This window comes from Lycorma delicatula, chromosome 7 (assembly GCF_047948215.1).
Source record: "Lycorma delicatula isolate Av1 chromosome 7, ASM4794821v1, whole genome shotgun sequence".
Classification (NCBI taxonomy): domain Eukaryota; kingdom Metazoa; phylum Arthropoda; class Insecta; order Hemiptera; family Fulgoridae; genus Lycorma; species Lycorma delicatula.
The window spans coordinates 88,265,693-88,280,707 of NC_134461.1; the positions used below are offsets into that span (position 1 = coordinate 88,265,693).

At 28.0% G+C, this 15,015-nt stretch overlaps 1 protein-coding gene across 4 annotated transcripts in view; it reads right to left on the bottom strand.

The window, feature by feature from the left end:
- The window catches only part of PolZ1 (DNA polymerase zeta catalytic subunit), a 103,442-nt gene that overhangs the window by 32,416 nt on the left and 56,011 nt on the right, over positions 1 to 15,015 (bottom strand). For all 4 annotated transcript variants that reach the window (XR_012757071.1, XR_012757072.1, XM_075370993.1 and 1 more), the window contains exons 14-17: positions 9,157 to 9,342; positions 6,148 to 6,298; positions 1,570 to 1,712; positions 702 to 908 (exon numbers count right to left, since the gene is read on the bottom strand). Coding sequence is in view for 2 of the 4 variants with exons in the window: in XM_075370993.1 (XP_075227108.1) it covers positions 702 to 908; positions 1,570 to 1,712; positions 6,148 to 6,298; positions 9,157 to 9,342 (687 nt within the window). In the remaining 2 variants the exon portion in view is untranslated. The remainder of the gene's footprint in view (positions 1 to 701; positions 909 to 1,569; positions 1,713 to 6,147; positions 6,299 to 9,156; positions 9,343 to 15,015) is intronic.

Consider the following 15,015-nt stretch of genomic DNA (forward strand, 5'->3'; position numbering starts at 1 on the left):
ACACACACACACACACACGCACACACACACACACACACACACACACATACAATTGATAGGTCGGCTTGTGATAATTGTACGCATGGTGGCATCAGGTATTTTAAAAATAATTTTTTTTTTACATATTTTTTCATTGAAACGGTCCAAACAATTTATAGTTTATTTGAAAAATTTTTTAATATTTGGATTTACATTTGAACAGGACATCTGTCGGGCCCGCTAGTATATCTATAAAATTTCCTTTCACATGAAGTGAATTAAATATCAAATAAAGCAGAACAAAAAAATTCAAAATCATCTTAAAAAGTACAAGTACAACATTTAATTTTAAGTAAGTATAAACTAACAAATATTAAGGATAATATAAGAATAAACTAAAATCTTATATGATTTTAGAACAGTTAGAAAAATATTATATTTCAAAGTATAAATTTAAACATAAAATAACCAAGCAATTAAAGCAGGAAAATTAAATTAAACTGGTAGAATTGTAAGAAAGATTCCAGATTGTTATATTGACTAAGTTTTTAACATTCTTAGCCTTGAATATGGGACCACATTAGTAATTTATTATGTTACAAATAATAAATTAAGACTAGAGATGTACTATGAATCAAAAGATAATAATATTTAATTAAATTTACAATATATGCAAATTAGAAATTTGTGTAACCAATTATAGACAATGATAATATTATTACCTCATGCCTGAGTAATCTCCAAACATTTAAAATAATTCTTCCGGCTAATTTGACTTCAAATTCTTCACTATCACCACCAAGCATACCTTTATCATCTTCATATTTTGCAAAACCTTCTGTGCCAATGACACGAGATAATTCAACATTTAAATTCATATTTAGATTGTACGCTCTTTGTATTAAATAACCCCATGACAACATCTCAATCTGTAACAAATCAATTTATTATTATAATAAATTTAATATTTTAATTAGAAGAATAGTTTTAATTTTTCTACCTAGAATAGTTAAAAAATAATTCAATAATCATTATAATTTGATAAAATGCACAAGCATTATATTCTTACTTGTCTTGTTAATCCTCGAGTCAATTCTTTCTGAGAATGTTATTAATTTAACACAGCAGCAAAAGTAACCTGGGATTTCAAATCCATTAAAAATACCTTCAAAGTAGAAGAATTTTGATTATGTTATTTTAACTAATTTTCACTTCCACTGTATTTAATTTTTTATTCAACAACAATATTAATAAAGATTGTTGGCTTCTTATTCTTTGTTTTTATCGTAACCATTCCGTTCTAACTAATTGTTATGTTTTTCTAACCATTTCTTCATCATGGAAAAAAGTTTCACATATGATACAGACTTTAAACGCACGGTTATTTTACGTGCAAACAGATTAGAAATTTTGCCACTGGTAAACGTTCTCAGTAAACAAAGCAAAATGTGCATTGGTGGTGCAGTATGAAACAGAAATTACTTACATGTAAACAAACAAAGAAATCTTTTTTGGGACCAAAACATGGAAAATATCAAGTATATTATACACAGAACTCTTTCTTCATATAGATAATTATAAATACTTTACCTCATATCCCAAAAATATATCTGGATCCCATTTCCGAACAAGTTGAATAAATTCAAAAACTAAAGATTTTTCATCAGGTACACACAAAACTGAATCATAAGAAATTGTAGTTGCTTTTTCAAGTTTTTCAGTACTTATTATACCTAAATGAAACATACAAAAAATATTTAAGTACTTTTTAAACCTAATAAAAGATTAAAAAAATACAAAATCAGTTATAATTCAATAATTATCTAACAAAACTAACTTAATATAGTTATTCGGTCCAGGACAAGATTGTAAACTCTCCATCTACCCTGAAAGGTAGATTGCCTTTTCCTTTTCTTCTCAGTTTTCTGGGTTCAGATCTGACCTTGCTGTGTTTTCCATGCTAAGAACACCAGGATCTGAAAAGTCAGTGCATACTTAGAATCTGAAAGGACATCCCAATCACTTAGGGGAAGACAACCACCTAGTGACGTTCCGGTTGTCTTTAAACCCCCCCCCCCATTCCTAGCCCTGTTGGGCTTTAATGGGAGTCGTCTATCGCCCTCTGACTTTTCACATCTCATAGCAATAAGCCTGGACTCGTTGGGATGCCACCAATGTAAATGCCTCGGTAGACATTTGCATCGGTGATTTATTAACTCAGCTTTTGCCTTCGCTGTAGGTCTCGTCCGGACATCTCTTGAATGTCCTACATCGTATCCCTCTGAACTAGCTAACTGAGCTCATGGAAGTGCAAACTCCTTGCCTAGTTCTACTTATATTGAGCCAATTTCGTGAATGACTCGTAATTCAAGGCAAATTAACACAACATACCACCAAAGATGTTGATCACAACAACAAAATTTAGTCCTAGTTCCCTTAGTGAACTCAACTTAATTCAAACCCCAGACAAGTTTCAATGTATCCACCTAATCTGAAAGGACAGCAGCCTGTGAACCAAACCAGGTGACTACAATTCCATTACAGTGGCTATAAATAAATTCTAAGATGAAAGTGCTTATCAGGTAAAGCCAGACTTCCTAATCCCCTAAGATATAGATACTTATTAGATACAATGCAATCTCTGGTCTTATGGCAAGCTAGAGCAAGGTAAGAGAATAGTGCTTCCCGCACAGATAAAATTGTCTATTCCCTACTGAAGGTACATCTCATGATATGTTAAAGTTTTACTGATTTATAGACAATGATAAGAATTCAATCTGCTGATAATCAAGGTATTCAGGTAGTATGAATATATAATCTGCTTTTCCTGTTCTATTACACAATCTTATAATTAAAAATAAAATTTGTATTAATGAATAAATAATAAGTTAAACACAACAAGGAAAATAAATTTATGAATTTGTAGTTTAGAATCATAGCAGTATATAATAATTATCAATAATAAATAAAATAAAAATATCACATATTGCTTATAAAATTTTCCTACAAAAATTCATGTTAGTACTTTCATCATGGTTGTGCAGCACCAGTTTTTCAACGGTGATGTATTAAAATTTTTAAAAGAAGGATGTTATTTCTGCTTACTCAGATTGTTAAATGGTATTTAACAATTAAATGGTAATGCTGCTGCTGTCTATAAATATATTTATCATTATATAAATTCTACTACTTCTTGAATCCATCATATTAAAATCTCACTTGCTCCTTTATAATATTAATATCATTGTTTGTATTTTTTCAAAAGCTGTGTTTTTAATTTTTAATTACTTGTTTCTAATACTTTTATTTATATCCTGTAAATTTGAAAATGTAGGTTTGTTGTATTTTATGTGTGATCTGTATTGTCTGATTTTTGTTTGTTATATTTGATTACTTGTGAGTGTTCCTTAATTTTTGTTTAAATGTTCTATTTGTCATACCTATATAAAATTTATTTTATTACCATAATTAATTCTATATACACCTGGTTTATCATAAATGATTTCATTATTTGATTCATTATTATTAATTAGTTTTTTTTTTAATTTCTTGTTACAACGACATGTTATTTTCATAGGATATATAAACAATATGTGTACAAAAATTCTAGTAAAAGAAGCTTTAATTAGTAAAAAAAAAATTATTACATAAAAATAAAATAAACATTTCTATAATAAATCAAATAATATCATTATTAGAACTCACTCTAACCAAATTAATTATACATTTAATAATGGATTTTATGTTACAGGAAGAAGATTTACTAATGGGATCCCCATTAAATAATATTTTATCAGAGATACTTTCACAAAGTAGAGAATAAATTATTATATTTAATATTAGACATATTCACAACATAAAACTTTAGATCTTGTAATAAACAAAATAAATTCATAACACATAATAATTCTTAATAAAATTAATGATTTCTATGAAAATATAATAAATGCAGTAGAAATCGAGAATAGATTATAAATTTTCTTGACATAAATATTAAAAAGAATAAAGGAAAATTAAAATTAGGACTATACAGGAAACCAGTTTTACCAATATCAACAATAAATAATCTCCTCATTCATCCATTCCACAAAAAAAAAAATGCTACATACAATAATATGATAAACAGAGCTTTATAATACATTGATGATCATATCATATTAAAGAAGCAATTAAATTTAATTAAATATAAAGCAACTGAAAATGGATAAAATAAAAATATCATTAATAATTTAGTAAATAAATTAATAAACAAATTCAGCAGTGGAAAAAAACAATAAGAGAAAACATTCTCTGTTCTTATAGTTAATGATAATAAAAATGTTGTGCCTATAACAAAAAATAATAATTTCATTTCTTCAAAAAACATCTCACCAACTTTTATAAAATAGCTCCTTAAACTAATGACAAGAGATTCAAAAACTAATTAATAATAATGAATCAGATAATAAAAACATTTGTGATAAACGAGGTGTATATAAAATTAATTTTAGTAATAAGGATTTTACTAATTCTTTGCAGGAATGGCAAATAAAGCATTTAAAAAAATTTCTGGAAGCTTTCAAATATAAACAAACATCAAACTACGCAGAGCACATAAAATACAACAAACATACATTTTAAATTTGTAGGACATAAAAGTATTAGAAAAAAGTAATAATAAATTAAAAACTTTTTTTGAAAAATACATACAATGAAGAGATAAAAATAAAAATTAAAAAACATGACTGCCAAAAAACCATTGCTTTTTAATATAGGATAATTACTAATATAGTATAACTGAAGAGCATGTGGGTAACAAATTTCTATATAATAAATATTTTTTTCTATTTTTTCAAATTTATTTAATATATATATATATATATATATATATATATATATATATATTAATGGTATTTATATTACACTTACACTCCCAGTAACGTAAGAATTCCAACGCGGGGTCATACATTTAAATCAGTTCAGCTATTGAGCTGCTGCAGTGGAACAATATACCCCAAATACATTACATTCCTTTTTGGGCAGTCGTTTAATAAGAACTACCATGCAACACAATCAAAGATCATTTAAATCAGTATAAATATAGTTATTATTATTATTATTATAATTTGCTGAATTGTGTCTGTTTTGTTGTCACTAAACCTATGGAAATAGTTTTATCGAAGAATATGCTTTCACATTAATTTCTACTAACAGATGTATATTTATAAACAGTACATTCGTATGCTATGCAGTGTTAAATAAGGTCCATTTCTAAGTATATCAGTTAATTTATGTTCTGACATTTATGTCATTATGTCTGTTAGAACATTCAGAAATGTTCTAACATTTCCGAATAACCGATCTGTTAGATCAAGAGCGTGCCTAATGCATACTTGTTTGTCATCCTACTAACAAATACCACGTTTGAATTTTGAAGGTCAGATGACTGTTTGCAGAGATATTATAAGAGCACCCCATTACATCTCTCAAAAACAGTGCTCCAAGGGCACTCTGTTTGCTACCAGTTTGTATGGTGATAATTGGCTTATCCTCACAAAAGGTGCTCGCATTACCTTATTGCTCTAGTCTCACACACTATCCCCACAAGTAGTCCATTATTATTAAACTATTAAACAGAATTTTTTTTAAATTTATTTAATATTATTTTATTTAATGTAAATTTAATATAATATTACTTCTGTAATATTATTCATTCAATTGATTCGAATCATTCAGTTCAAACCCAGCTAACACAGTGATAGAGACTCACAGTTCATTAATTCAATTCATTAAAGTTTGTGCTTTAATCGGTACATCTCCACTACTACATATGCACTTATTTATATCACCTGTGACAGTCCCAGTAATGTAAGGATTCCAATACTAGGACAGAAATCTAAATCGGTTCAGCTGTTGAGCTGCTACGTATGAACAAACATATATCCTAAATACATTACACTCCTTTTTGGGAGGTCATGTAAAAACAATGATATTAATATGACTGAGATGAAATAACAACCTTCTTTTTAAATTTTTTTTTTAATCATTAATACAAGTAATGAAATGTTGCACACTGTGAAAGCGTTAATTTAAATTTTTAAAGGAAAAATAAACAGCAAGTGACATTTTTACTTTATTTATTACTGATAAAATAAATTTGCACTAATACACTTTCAAGAAAAATTTTACCAATAAATTTTATTGGTTTATCAGATGTAACTGGTACATCATTGGAAATACTGTAGAATATCGCTTTAATTTGATCATATTCTGGATCCGGCCGTAAATCACCACGTGTATGAATATGTAGTTCTACTCCCATTAGTGTAAGATGCTGATACTGAAATTAAAAAAAAAAAATACATTTTTTTCAATAATAACTTTTTATACAGTTTTTTCTAAATATAAAAGCAGAAAATATCTTTAAAAAAATAATCAAAAATTTAATTTGACTTCAATTGATTTGGATGAAATTAGGATGAAATTTTAATCTTGCATTTGAATTAAAATCACAAGGCATGAATCTGAAAGGATAAATAAAATAAAAATTGTCATCATTGATTTCTTCTCTTTTTATCATGCCTTAAAGAGAAGAAATCGATAATTACAATTTTTATTTTACTTATCCATTCACATAAATGATTTGTTTTTTTATATTTTATTTTTAGTTATCATTCATTAGGTATCTATGTTATTGTGATTGCAAAAAATTTTGGTTTTTAGATTTCAACAGAAATATCCATTTTGATCATCCCTGAATCATCCACTGAGAACTGTAACGTGTAATTTTTAAAAACATATACACTTGATCCTAAAGAAAAAACATATGTTTTAAAAATTAGTTCAGAACAATCATGTATAGAATTTTGCCCTCACTAATGCTGGAGGCTATGACTTGGACTCAAAATTTTCTTTGATGAAATATTTTATTTTCATTCATTCCAATGAAAAGTTTCCTCCAAAGTATATTCTTCTATGTTCTTGACAAAAGTTTAACAATTAGATATGTTAATCAATTGAAATCTTGTCAGATGATGGCTATTTAAGTTTTTATAAATGAAAGTAAAACTCAATACTTAAGTAATGTACAAAACATTAGAACTCAGCTGGCTGAGGCGAGGTTTCTTCTGTTAGTGAAAGGCTATATTGATAGGATTATAATAAAAAGACCAGGAAAGGAGATCAACTTTAAAATGAATTGCTTTCAAAATTTACTGCATATGCAGCCAAACCTGCAACTACAAATTTGTGGTAGAAACTACCCTCCTGAGGATAGACATGAACTAGGATGAACACACACCGGCCTCCATGGCGCAAATGGTAGCGTCTCGGCCTTTCACCCAAAGGTCCTGGGTTTGAATCCCGGTCAGGCATGACATTTTTCAGACACGCTACAAAACACTCATCTCATCCTCTGTGGAAAGAATTGCTTGACTGTGAACCCGGAGGTTAAACCAAAAAAAAGATGAGTACACAGCAGATGAATGTAAGAACAACCTAATCTTAAGATTAACCTAATCTTTGATTCAGTTTAGAAGAGATGATTTGTTTAACAAAAAATATTTTATTAATTAAAGAGAACAATTAATTTAAATCGATCTTGCAAGTTAATCATTGCATTTAAAAGGTAGAAATCTTAATTTTTACTTCCTTGAACAAAGTAAAGGAAGTATAGTGATTGTGATATTTTTTGGTTTTCAAATTTCAACGGAAATATCCATTTTTACTAGTTTCATTGTGACATTTATATGTATGTACATATATCTTGCATAACTCAAAAACAATTAGCTGTAGGATGTTGAAATTTTGAATTTAGGACTATTGTAACATCTAGTTATGTGTGCATCTTCCCTTTTGATTGAAATCGACTTAACCAAAAGTGTCTAAAAAAGCCCGAAATCCAAAAAAAATGGATTTTGGACTTTTTCTTAACTGCAGTAATAAGCCCTCATGGAGAGCTTTTCAACAATATATCAAAGTGGTACTTATTTTCATTGATTCCAGAGTTATAGTCAAATAAAATTTTAATTAATGAAATACTTGGTTCAAATCAAACTTCATCTTTTTTTTTTTAATTTAAATATATTGATTTATTAATAATTATTAACTTCTGATTGTAAAAAAATGTGTATATGTAATTTAATAGTGTACAAAGAAGTCATGTGGTGTCTACATCAAATTTTTTAAATCTATTATCACTACTTACCATATTACTTTCTTAAAAAATTAATTTACTCTAATGCTTCCCCTCAGGAACTAAAAAAATGAAAAAAAAAACGTTTTTTTTCAGTTACAAATTTTTAATGCTCAAAATGTATTTGTTAGACGATAAAGTCACTAAAGCAACCTAATAATGCCACCTCCCCTGATGAGGGAATTCCCAATTTTTTAAATTTTGCTCCAGTTTATTTAAATCAAATCCAATGAATATTTTAATCATTAAAGATCTTATTAGAAGACTACAAATTTCAAAAAGTCAAAAAAATATTTTTCAAAAACTGTGATGCTAATATTTTAATATTAAAATTTTGGTTATTTTTTTTATTTTGCTGAACATCTTAGCTTCAAAAATTAAAATTGTAAAATTTAAATGCATATTCATTACTGGGTTTTATTCACTACTAACTTATTACGAGTACATTTAGAATAATATTTTTTTTTTTATTTCGTAGCTTTGGATTACATTACATACTTTGTTTGATTATGGCTAACATTTTATTACTTATGATTTTGTACATCAGAATGTTCTAAAAATCACATAATTGCAACTGGTAAGGTACGATTACTTATTTTAAAATTATTTTTGAAGTAAAAGAAAAATAAATTCCAAAGGCTAGATTTTAAAATTTTGATTAAAAGCTCTACTATTTAGATTAGAAAAGTTGTATTATGTTTTTAATTATTTTTGTCACATAATTTGACGGAACAATGTTTATGAACGCATACAAATACTGGTGGTATGAAAAGAAGTATTTTAATACCACATTCTTGTGATTCATAACTAGGATAGGGTCAAAATTAAATCTAATCCATTTATCTCTCAATAATACCTAACCTATGATTGGAGAAGGAAAGGAGTTCTTCAATGGAATAAAAAGTACGTAGTTAAAGCTGCTTATAACAATCAGTTTTACTATATTAAAATTAATTTTAATACTGGTAAGTATGTGATATAATAAAAAAGGAGACTAAGATTACCTGTACAACAGAACGAGCTTCTTGTAAATTTTCATTACCAACTCTGAAGTTACCATCAGTACTACTATTTGGTGAGGCACCCTCAATGCAGCAACTAGAAGAGCGATTATTTTGTTTACTGTTTTTCAATTGCACCTCTATCTTTATTCTAGATTCTTCTGATACATCACTTGAATTAATTGTTTCCTACACAAATAAAAAAAAGTAATTAATTAATAAAGCAGATCTTACAGAGAGCTCATATTTTTTACTTATAATTTACATTACTGACAACATAAAATATATTAATGGGAAATTAAAAAGAAAAAAATGTATATTTTACATATTCATTTAAATACTTTATGAAAAAAGAAAGATTTTTTTATTAGCCTACAAAGATTGCAAAAAATGTTTATACAGCATTTAAAATGCTGTTGTATAAACAGCAAGTCCTTCAAGCATTGAAGTCCTTCAATGCTTGAAGGACTTCAATACTATCAGCTGTTATGTAAAGCCTTAGCAGTAATAGAGAAATCTAGCTCCTACAGGATTTTTGGTTAGTTCCTTTCGGAAACATATACTGCCAGCTGCTTATGTCTGGCTAATGAAAAACTATACAGTTGAAGAATTATGGCCATTATATTTCCTGATCAAATGTGTAAATAATCTAATGACTAATTATTAGCAGATTAATTATAATCAATAAAATAAAAACTTATTATTTAATAGAATAATTACATCTCACTCTTGATTACAAATCTTTAATCAATCACAGGTTTTTGACAAAAGGGACACCTAAATTAAATTAATTATAAAGTTCACCAAAAAACAGATTTATGTTACTTTTTTTTTAACAAGAGAATCTGTATATTTGTAATGAAACGCGATCAACAGGTTTCAAAAACAAAATTTTTATATAATTTATATATTGACATAACCAAATAGTTTTAAGCAATCTGAATAAGCATTGTATACCAGGTTTGCTAGGAAAAGTGAGATGTGGTTTCTCATTGTTGCCTTTTTCAGTATGCTAAATGTACTGTTGTGTATTAGCATGCACAACCCACTTAAATGCAGGCTGGTAGTATACAACCTTGAAAGTGACATCCTTCACTTTATCCACCAAAGAACTGGCTGTGTAATGAAACATTAATATTTTAAGAAAGAATACCTTGGACTAGCGCTGCTCATAAATTACATTGTATCACATTCACAATAAAGCTGAAGTTAAAGCTAAAGTTAAATGGAAATCAACAAGTTATTTTATCTTTTTGTAGGGGAAACAATGAGTTATATGATACATATCCCTTTGCTCATTAAGTAAAATATGGAATAAATAAAAATGAAAGATGTGTAAAACAGTTAAGTGTATTATAAGGATGACGTCACAATCACCAAGATCTGAAAATCACCATTACCTATTTTTTCCAAAATTATCATTTTTCGGCTTGGCCCAAACAATGATAGTGAGAAATTGTTAATAAAACCATTTACACAAGGACTTGGCAGCAAATTAGCTAAAACGTTATGAATAAGGTTCTCCAGAATTTCAAGCTAGTGTCAACCTGCTTAATTTATTTAGTAAAAAATTTTCAAAAATGAATAAAAACAAAAATCAGAATTATATTCATTTTTTACAATTGATAAAATATTTCACTATTAGAGAGTACTGGGTTTCAATTTTTTAACCTTAACATAATTACTACACTTTTTCCAATGTATATAAATTCCAATCATTGCCTTTCTCTAAACTTTTTACATCCACACATTCTTTATTTGCAAATTTACTACTAAATCAGGATGACTGGTTACAGCCCACTAATCAATTTCATTTCTTTACAAAATTCAGTCAAAACTTTTTTATTCATTGTACAATTTCTTAATTTTCTACTTTACTGACCAAACTACTCATTTTCAACAACTTTCTGTAACATCACTCTTCAAATATCTCTAATTCCTTCTTCTTTCTTAATTTTTTCTTCTATAAAGCTCTATAATTCACAAAGGATTTTCTATAAAATATTTTTTTGTCAAAATATTTTGAAGGATTTCTTTCTAATTCTTAGATCTAATAGTTTGATAATAGTGGACTTCTTTTTACATAAGATCTATCCTCAATTTATGTCAATCCTTAATTATTAATTTTACTACCTAAATAAAATTTACAAAATTCTGTAAATTCTGATATGTTCCTCTACCTTATCAATTCCTCATTATCCTCCTTTCTTTCACATTCCATTTGTTTGTTTTAGTCTTATTTTATTTTTTTCTCTCCTAACAATAAATATGTATCATTCTAAATTTCTTATGACTCATTTTTGGTTTCTGCCAAAAAAACTTCAGTGAACTTTTTTTGGACTTATTTAATTTCCTGAATTGCTTCTATATGCAACTTAAAAAACAATTCAGTATGTGCTGCATTATTCCATTCTGAAACAGAGCATGTCCCTTTTTAATTTTTTACTCTTTTTTTATCACTGCTACCTGATTTGTGAATCAAGACTACCTCGTTCATAAATATATATTCTTCCCCTACATTTCACACAAACTCCCTTCATATTTTAAATATGTCACTCCATTTTTATATCATTTAGGACATCAAACAAAATTGGCAAAATTAAAATTCATAATCCTTTCCAATTTAAATTACAAAACTGATTGATTAAAATTATCTTTAATTAATGTTATTTATAAAGCTGGGAAAAGAGATATTGATATTGTTAATATCAATCAATATCACTGAGTTGCAGTGAAACATTACAGAAAGCTTCGTTAAGAAGTTTATTATTTAAAGAGATTTATTAATATTTTATCTATATTATAGGGTTGAATATAATATGCAGTAGTGATACTACTGCAGATTTGGTTAATCGTTGGACTGCAGTAATAGAGCTTTCATAATTGTTTTGGATCTTCCAAAGGCATTTGATAACATTTCTCATCAAATGTTCTTACAGAAGATTGGCAATGATTATGATTTTGGGGGTTTAGGCTATTGATTGATTAACTAAAAGATTACAAATAAGGAAAACTAATACACATTCCCATTTAATAAAATAGGAAACATCACAGAGTTGCTGAATCCAACACTATTTAATACATAATAGTTGAAGGTTGGAGGAAAACTAAATCTTTTGCAGTCACTATTGTACTTTTCAGGTAGGATTCGGGATTAAGAGAGCTGAGGATAGTTAGACTGTAACAAACTAATTCTAAATATTGAATCATATTTATATGATTTTTATTTGGTATAAAAATAATCAACCCAATGAAAGGAGCATCTAGGAGTTTAACTTGGTTTGTACTGCTGTTGTCCTATAATTAAAAAAAGAAGATGAAAAATAACAGATTGTCTACAGTGACCAAATTTAGATCATTTAATTAGGATTCAAAAGAAAATTCTATGAGTTATCTATTAAAAATCTAGAATCTATCTCTGTTTCAACAGATGCGAGTTGAACATTTCAGGAAATATTAAAAAAAATTCTTATTTTTGTTTATAAAAGAAAGAATAAATATATACTTCCTATAAAACATGCTAATGGTGCAAGGAGAAAAGTAGCAGAGGTAAGAAATACTACCATTGATGGAAATATAAAGTTTGATTATCTGACACCAACATTTTTTAATGAATTGTCTTCTGGTGTTTACTTTCTGGATTAATATGAGTAAGTCTATTTTAAAACATTATTTTTCAGCTTTCTAATGAAGTAACACAGAAAAGGTATTTATCTGTCAGCTGATAGCTTACTTGGTCAGTGTATTTATACAGACATCTTTTGGATTGTAAGGTTTAATGAATAAAGTAAGAGGCTCAGCTGATAAATTTTTCACACTAGCGTGCTGCAAGGAAACAAAAGGTCAAGTTGGGCGTGACAGCACATAGTAACTAAAATCCCCCTCTACAAACCTGCTACAATGCGTTGAAATCCATTTATTGATTTGTTTTCAGTAGCAGAAAATGGAGTTGAGTATGGCCAATATGTCAACACGGTTAAAACAGCACGCAGTGATCAAATTTTTAACAACAGAAAATGTGAATCCTGTTAATATTTTTCATAATTTAAAAGCAGTTTATGGTAGTGAAACTGCTGACAGGGTACTGTGAATAGGTGGGCGTTGAAATTTCACAAATGTGAAGCTGATAAAGTGACAATTGTGAACGCACCTCACAGTAGATGACCAGTTTCTGTGACTGACAAGAAAAATTGAAAGGAGATGGACGATTTGCTTCAAAGTGACTGGCAAATCACCCAGCAACAAACTGCTATTCAATTAGGCATATCATATATCTAAAGAACGAATAGGCCATATTATCAAGCAACTGGGTTACCATAAAATCTGTTCATGATGAGTACTGTGCAAACTCTCTGATGGCTCTCCGCAAGCTGAAGTTTGAGCCTATTCCGCCATACTTGCCAGATTTGGCTCCATGCGACTTTCACTTCTTCCCTGATCTCAAAGGTAATCATTACACAACCAATGATGGGGTGAAGGAAGCTGTGACCACTTTGATCTGAGAAAGACCACCATTATTTTTCAGTGACGGAATGCAGAAACTTTCACATGTTGGGAAAAGTATATCAGTGTAAACAGGGATAATATCTCTTTTCATTCTCATGCTACGCATATATATGCAAAATTTATCAGCCGAGCCTCATATATTATTCTTTGTTGTATTTATTTTCTATGCAGTTATCTGTTGTCATAGAATTCCTACCATAATTTTTCCATAGTGCAGGCTGTGCCTTTTTCATGAAGGTAATTTTCCCATCAGTAATAATACAAGAATTGTAACCGTTAAATAATATTTATTATGTGAAAATAATTGTTTTATAATACATGTTAGACAATTTATTTATTAATAAATTGCAAGCTACGTAAAATTAAATATGGATATATACATAACTTTTTCATTAATAGTTCAATAAATTAATCGAATTTAATAATTCGAATAGTGACCAGAAGACAGAATAGAACCCATAGCATCTACTGGTAAGCTTGTTCTTGATCCATCAACCTTTTACATAAAAGGTAATATGTATATAACTAACATGCTACTCAAAGAAATGTTTCATATATACCCACACAATATACAATTATATAACACAACAGAAGTTACAAAATTAATAAATACCTATACTTAACACCCTTTGTAAATGGAGGATTGTGCTTTGAAAAGATCTTTTGGGAACTTGGCAATTTTTCAATGGTGTTGCCTATTTTGAAGTGGTAAGGAAACCTCTTTAGTCTGGAGATCAAATAATACATTTGAACTGCTTTGTGTTTGAATAATCTGTTTTTATGGAATTTATTAGATTTTCATATTGTTCAATCATGTGAGGTTTTTATATAGAATATTAATACAGAGTTAATATGTACAAATGACCAATTTATATTAATTCATTTTCAATGGCTGATTCAAGATGTTTTAGTTAACAACTGTTATTTTCATTACAAAATTTAAGTAATAATACAATTTTAACATTTCAACATTATTTCTATAATTGGTTGATCAATACAATAAAATGTGGTTTATTTTTCCAAAAACAATCTATACATTTTTTACTTTTAAAACATGATAAACCCATAACACCAATATGTAAAAGAAAATATAAACTCAATATATTCATATTGAGTTTATATTTTTTTTTTTAAGCAGAATAATTTTTTCTGCATATTTGCAAATACGCAGCAATATGTATTATTGATCTAATTATCAGTGCGCAATGAGATGAATGTCAGAGCTCAGCAAAAGAATACTGAGAATCATAGCCTAATTCATGAGCACCATATGCAATACCGAAAGAATGTTTGATGCTCAAAGTACTATGCACATTTGTTTAATCATTTAATATTTCTTTTTTAAATAACAAATTC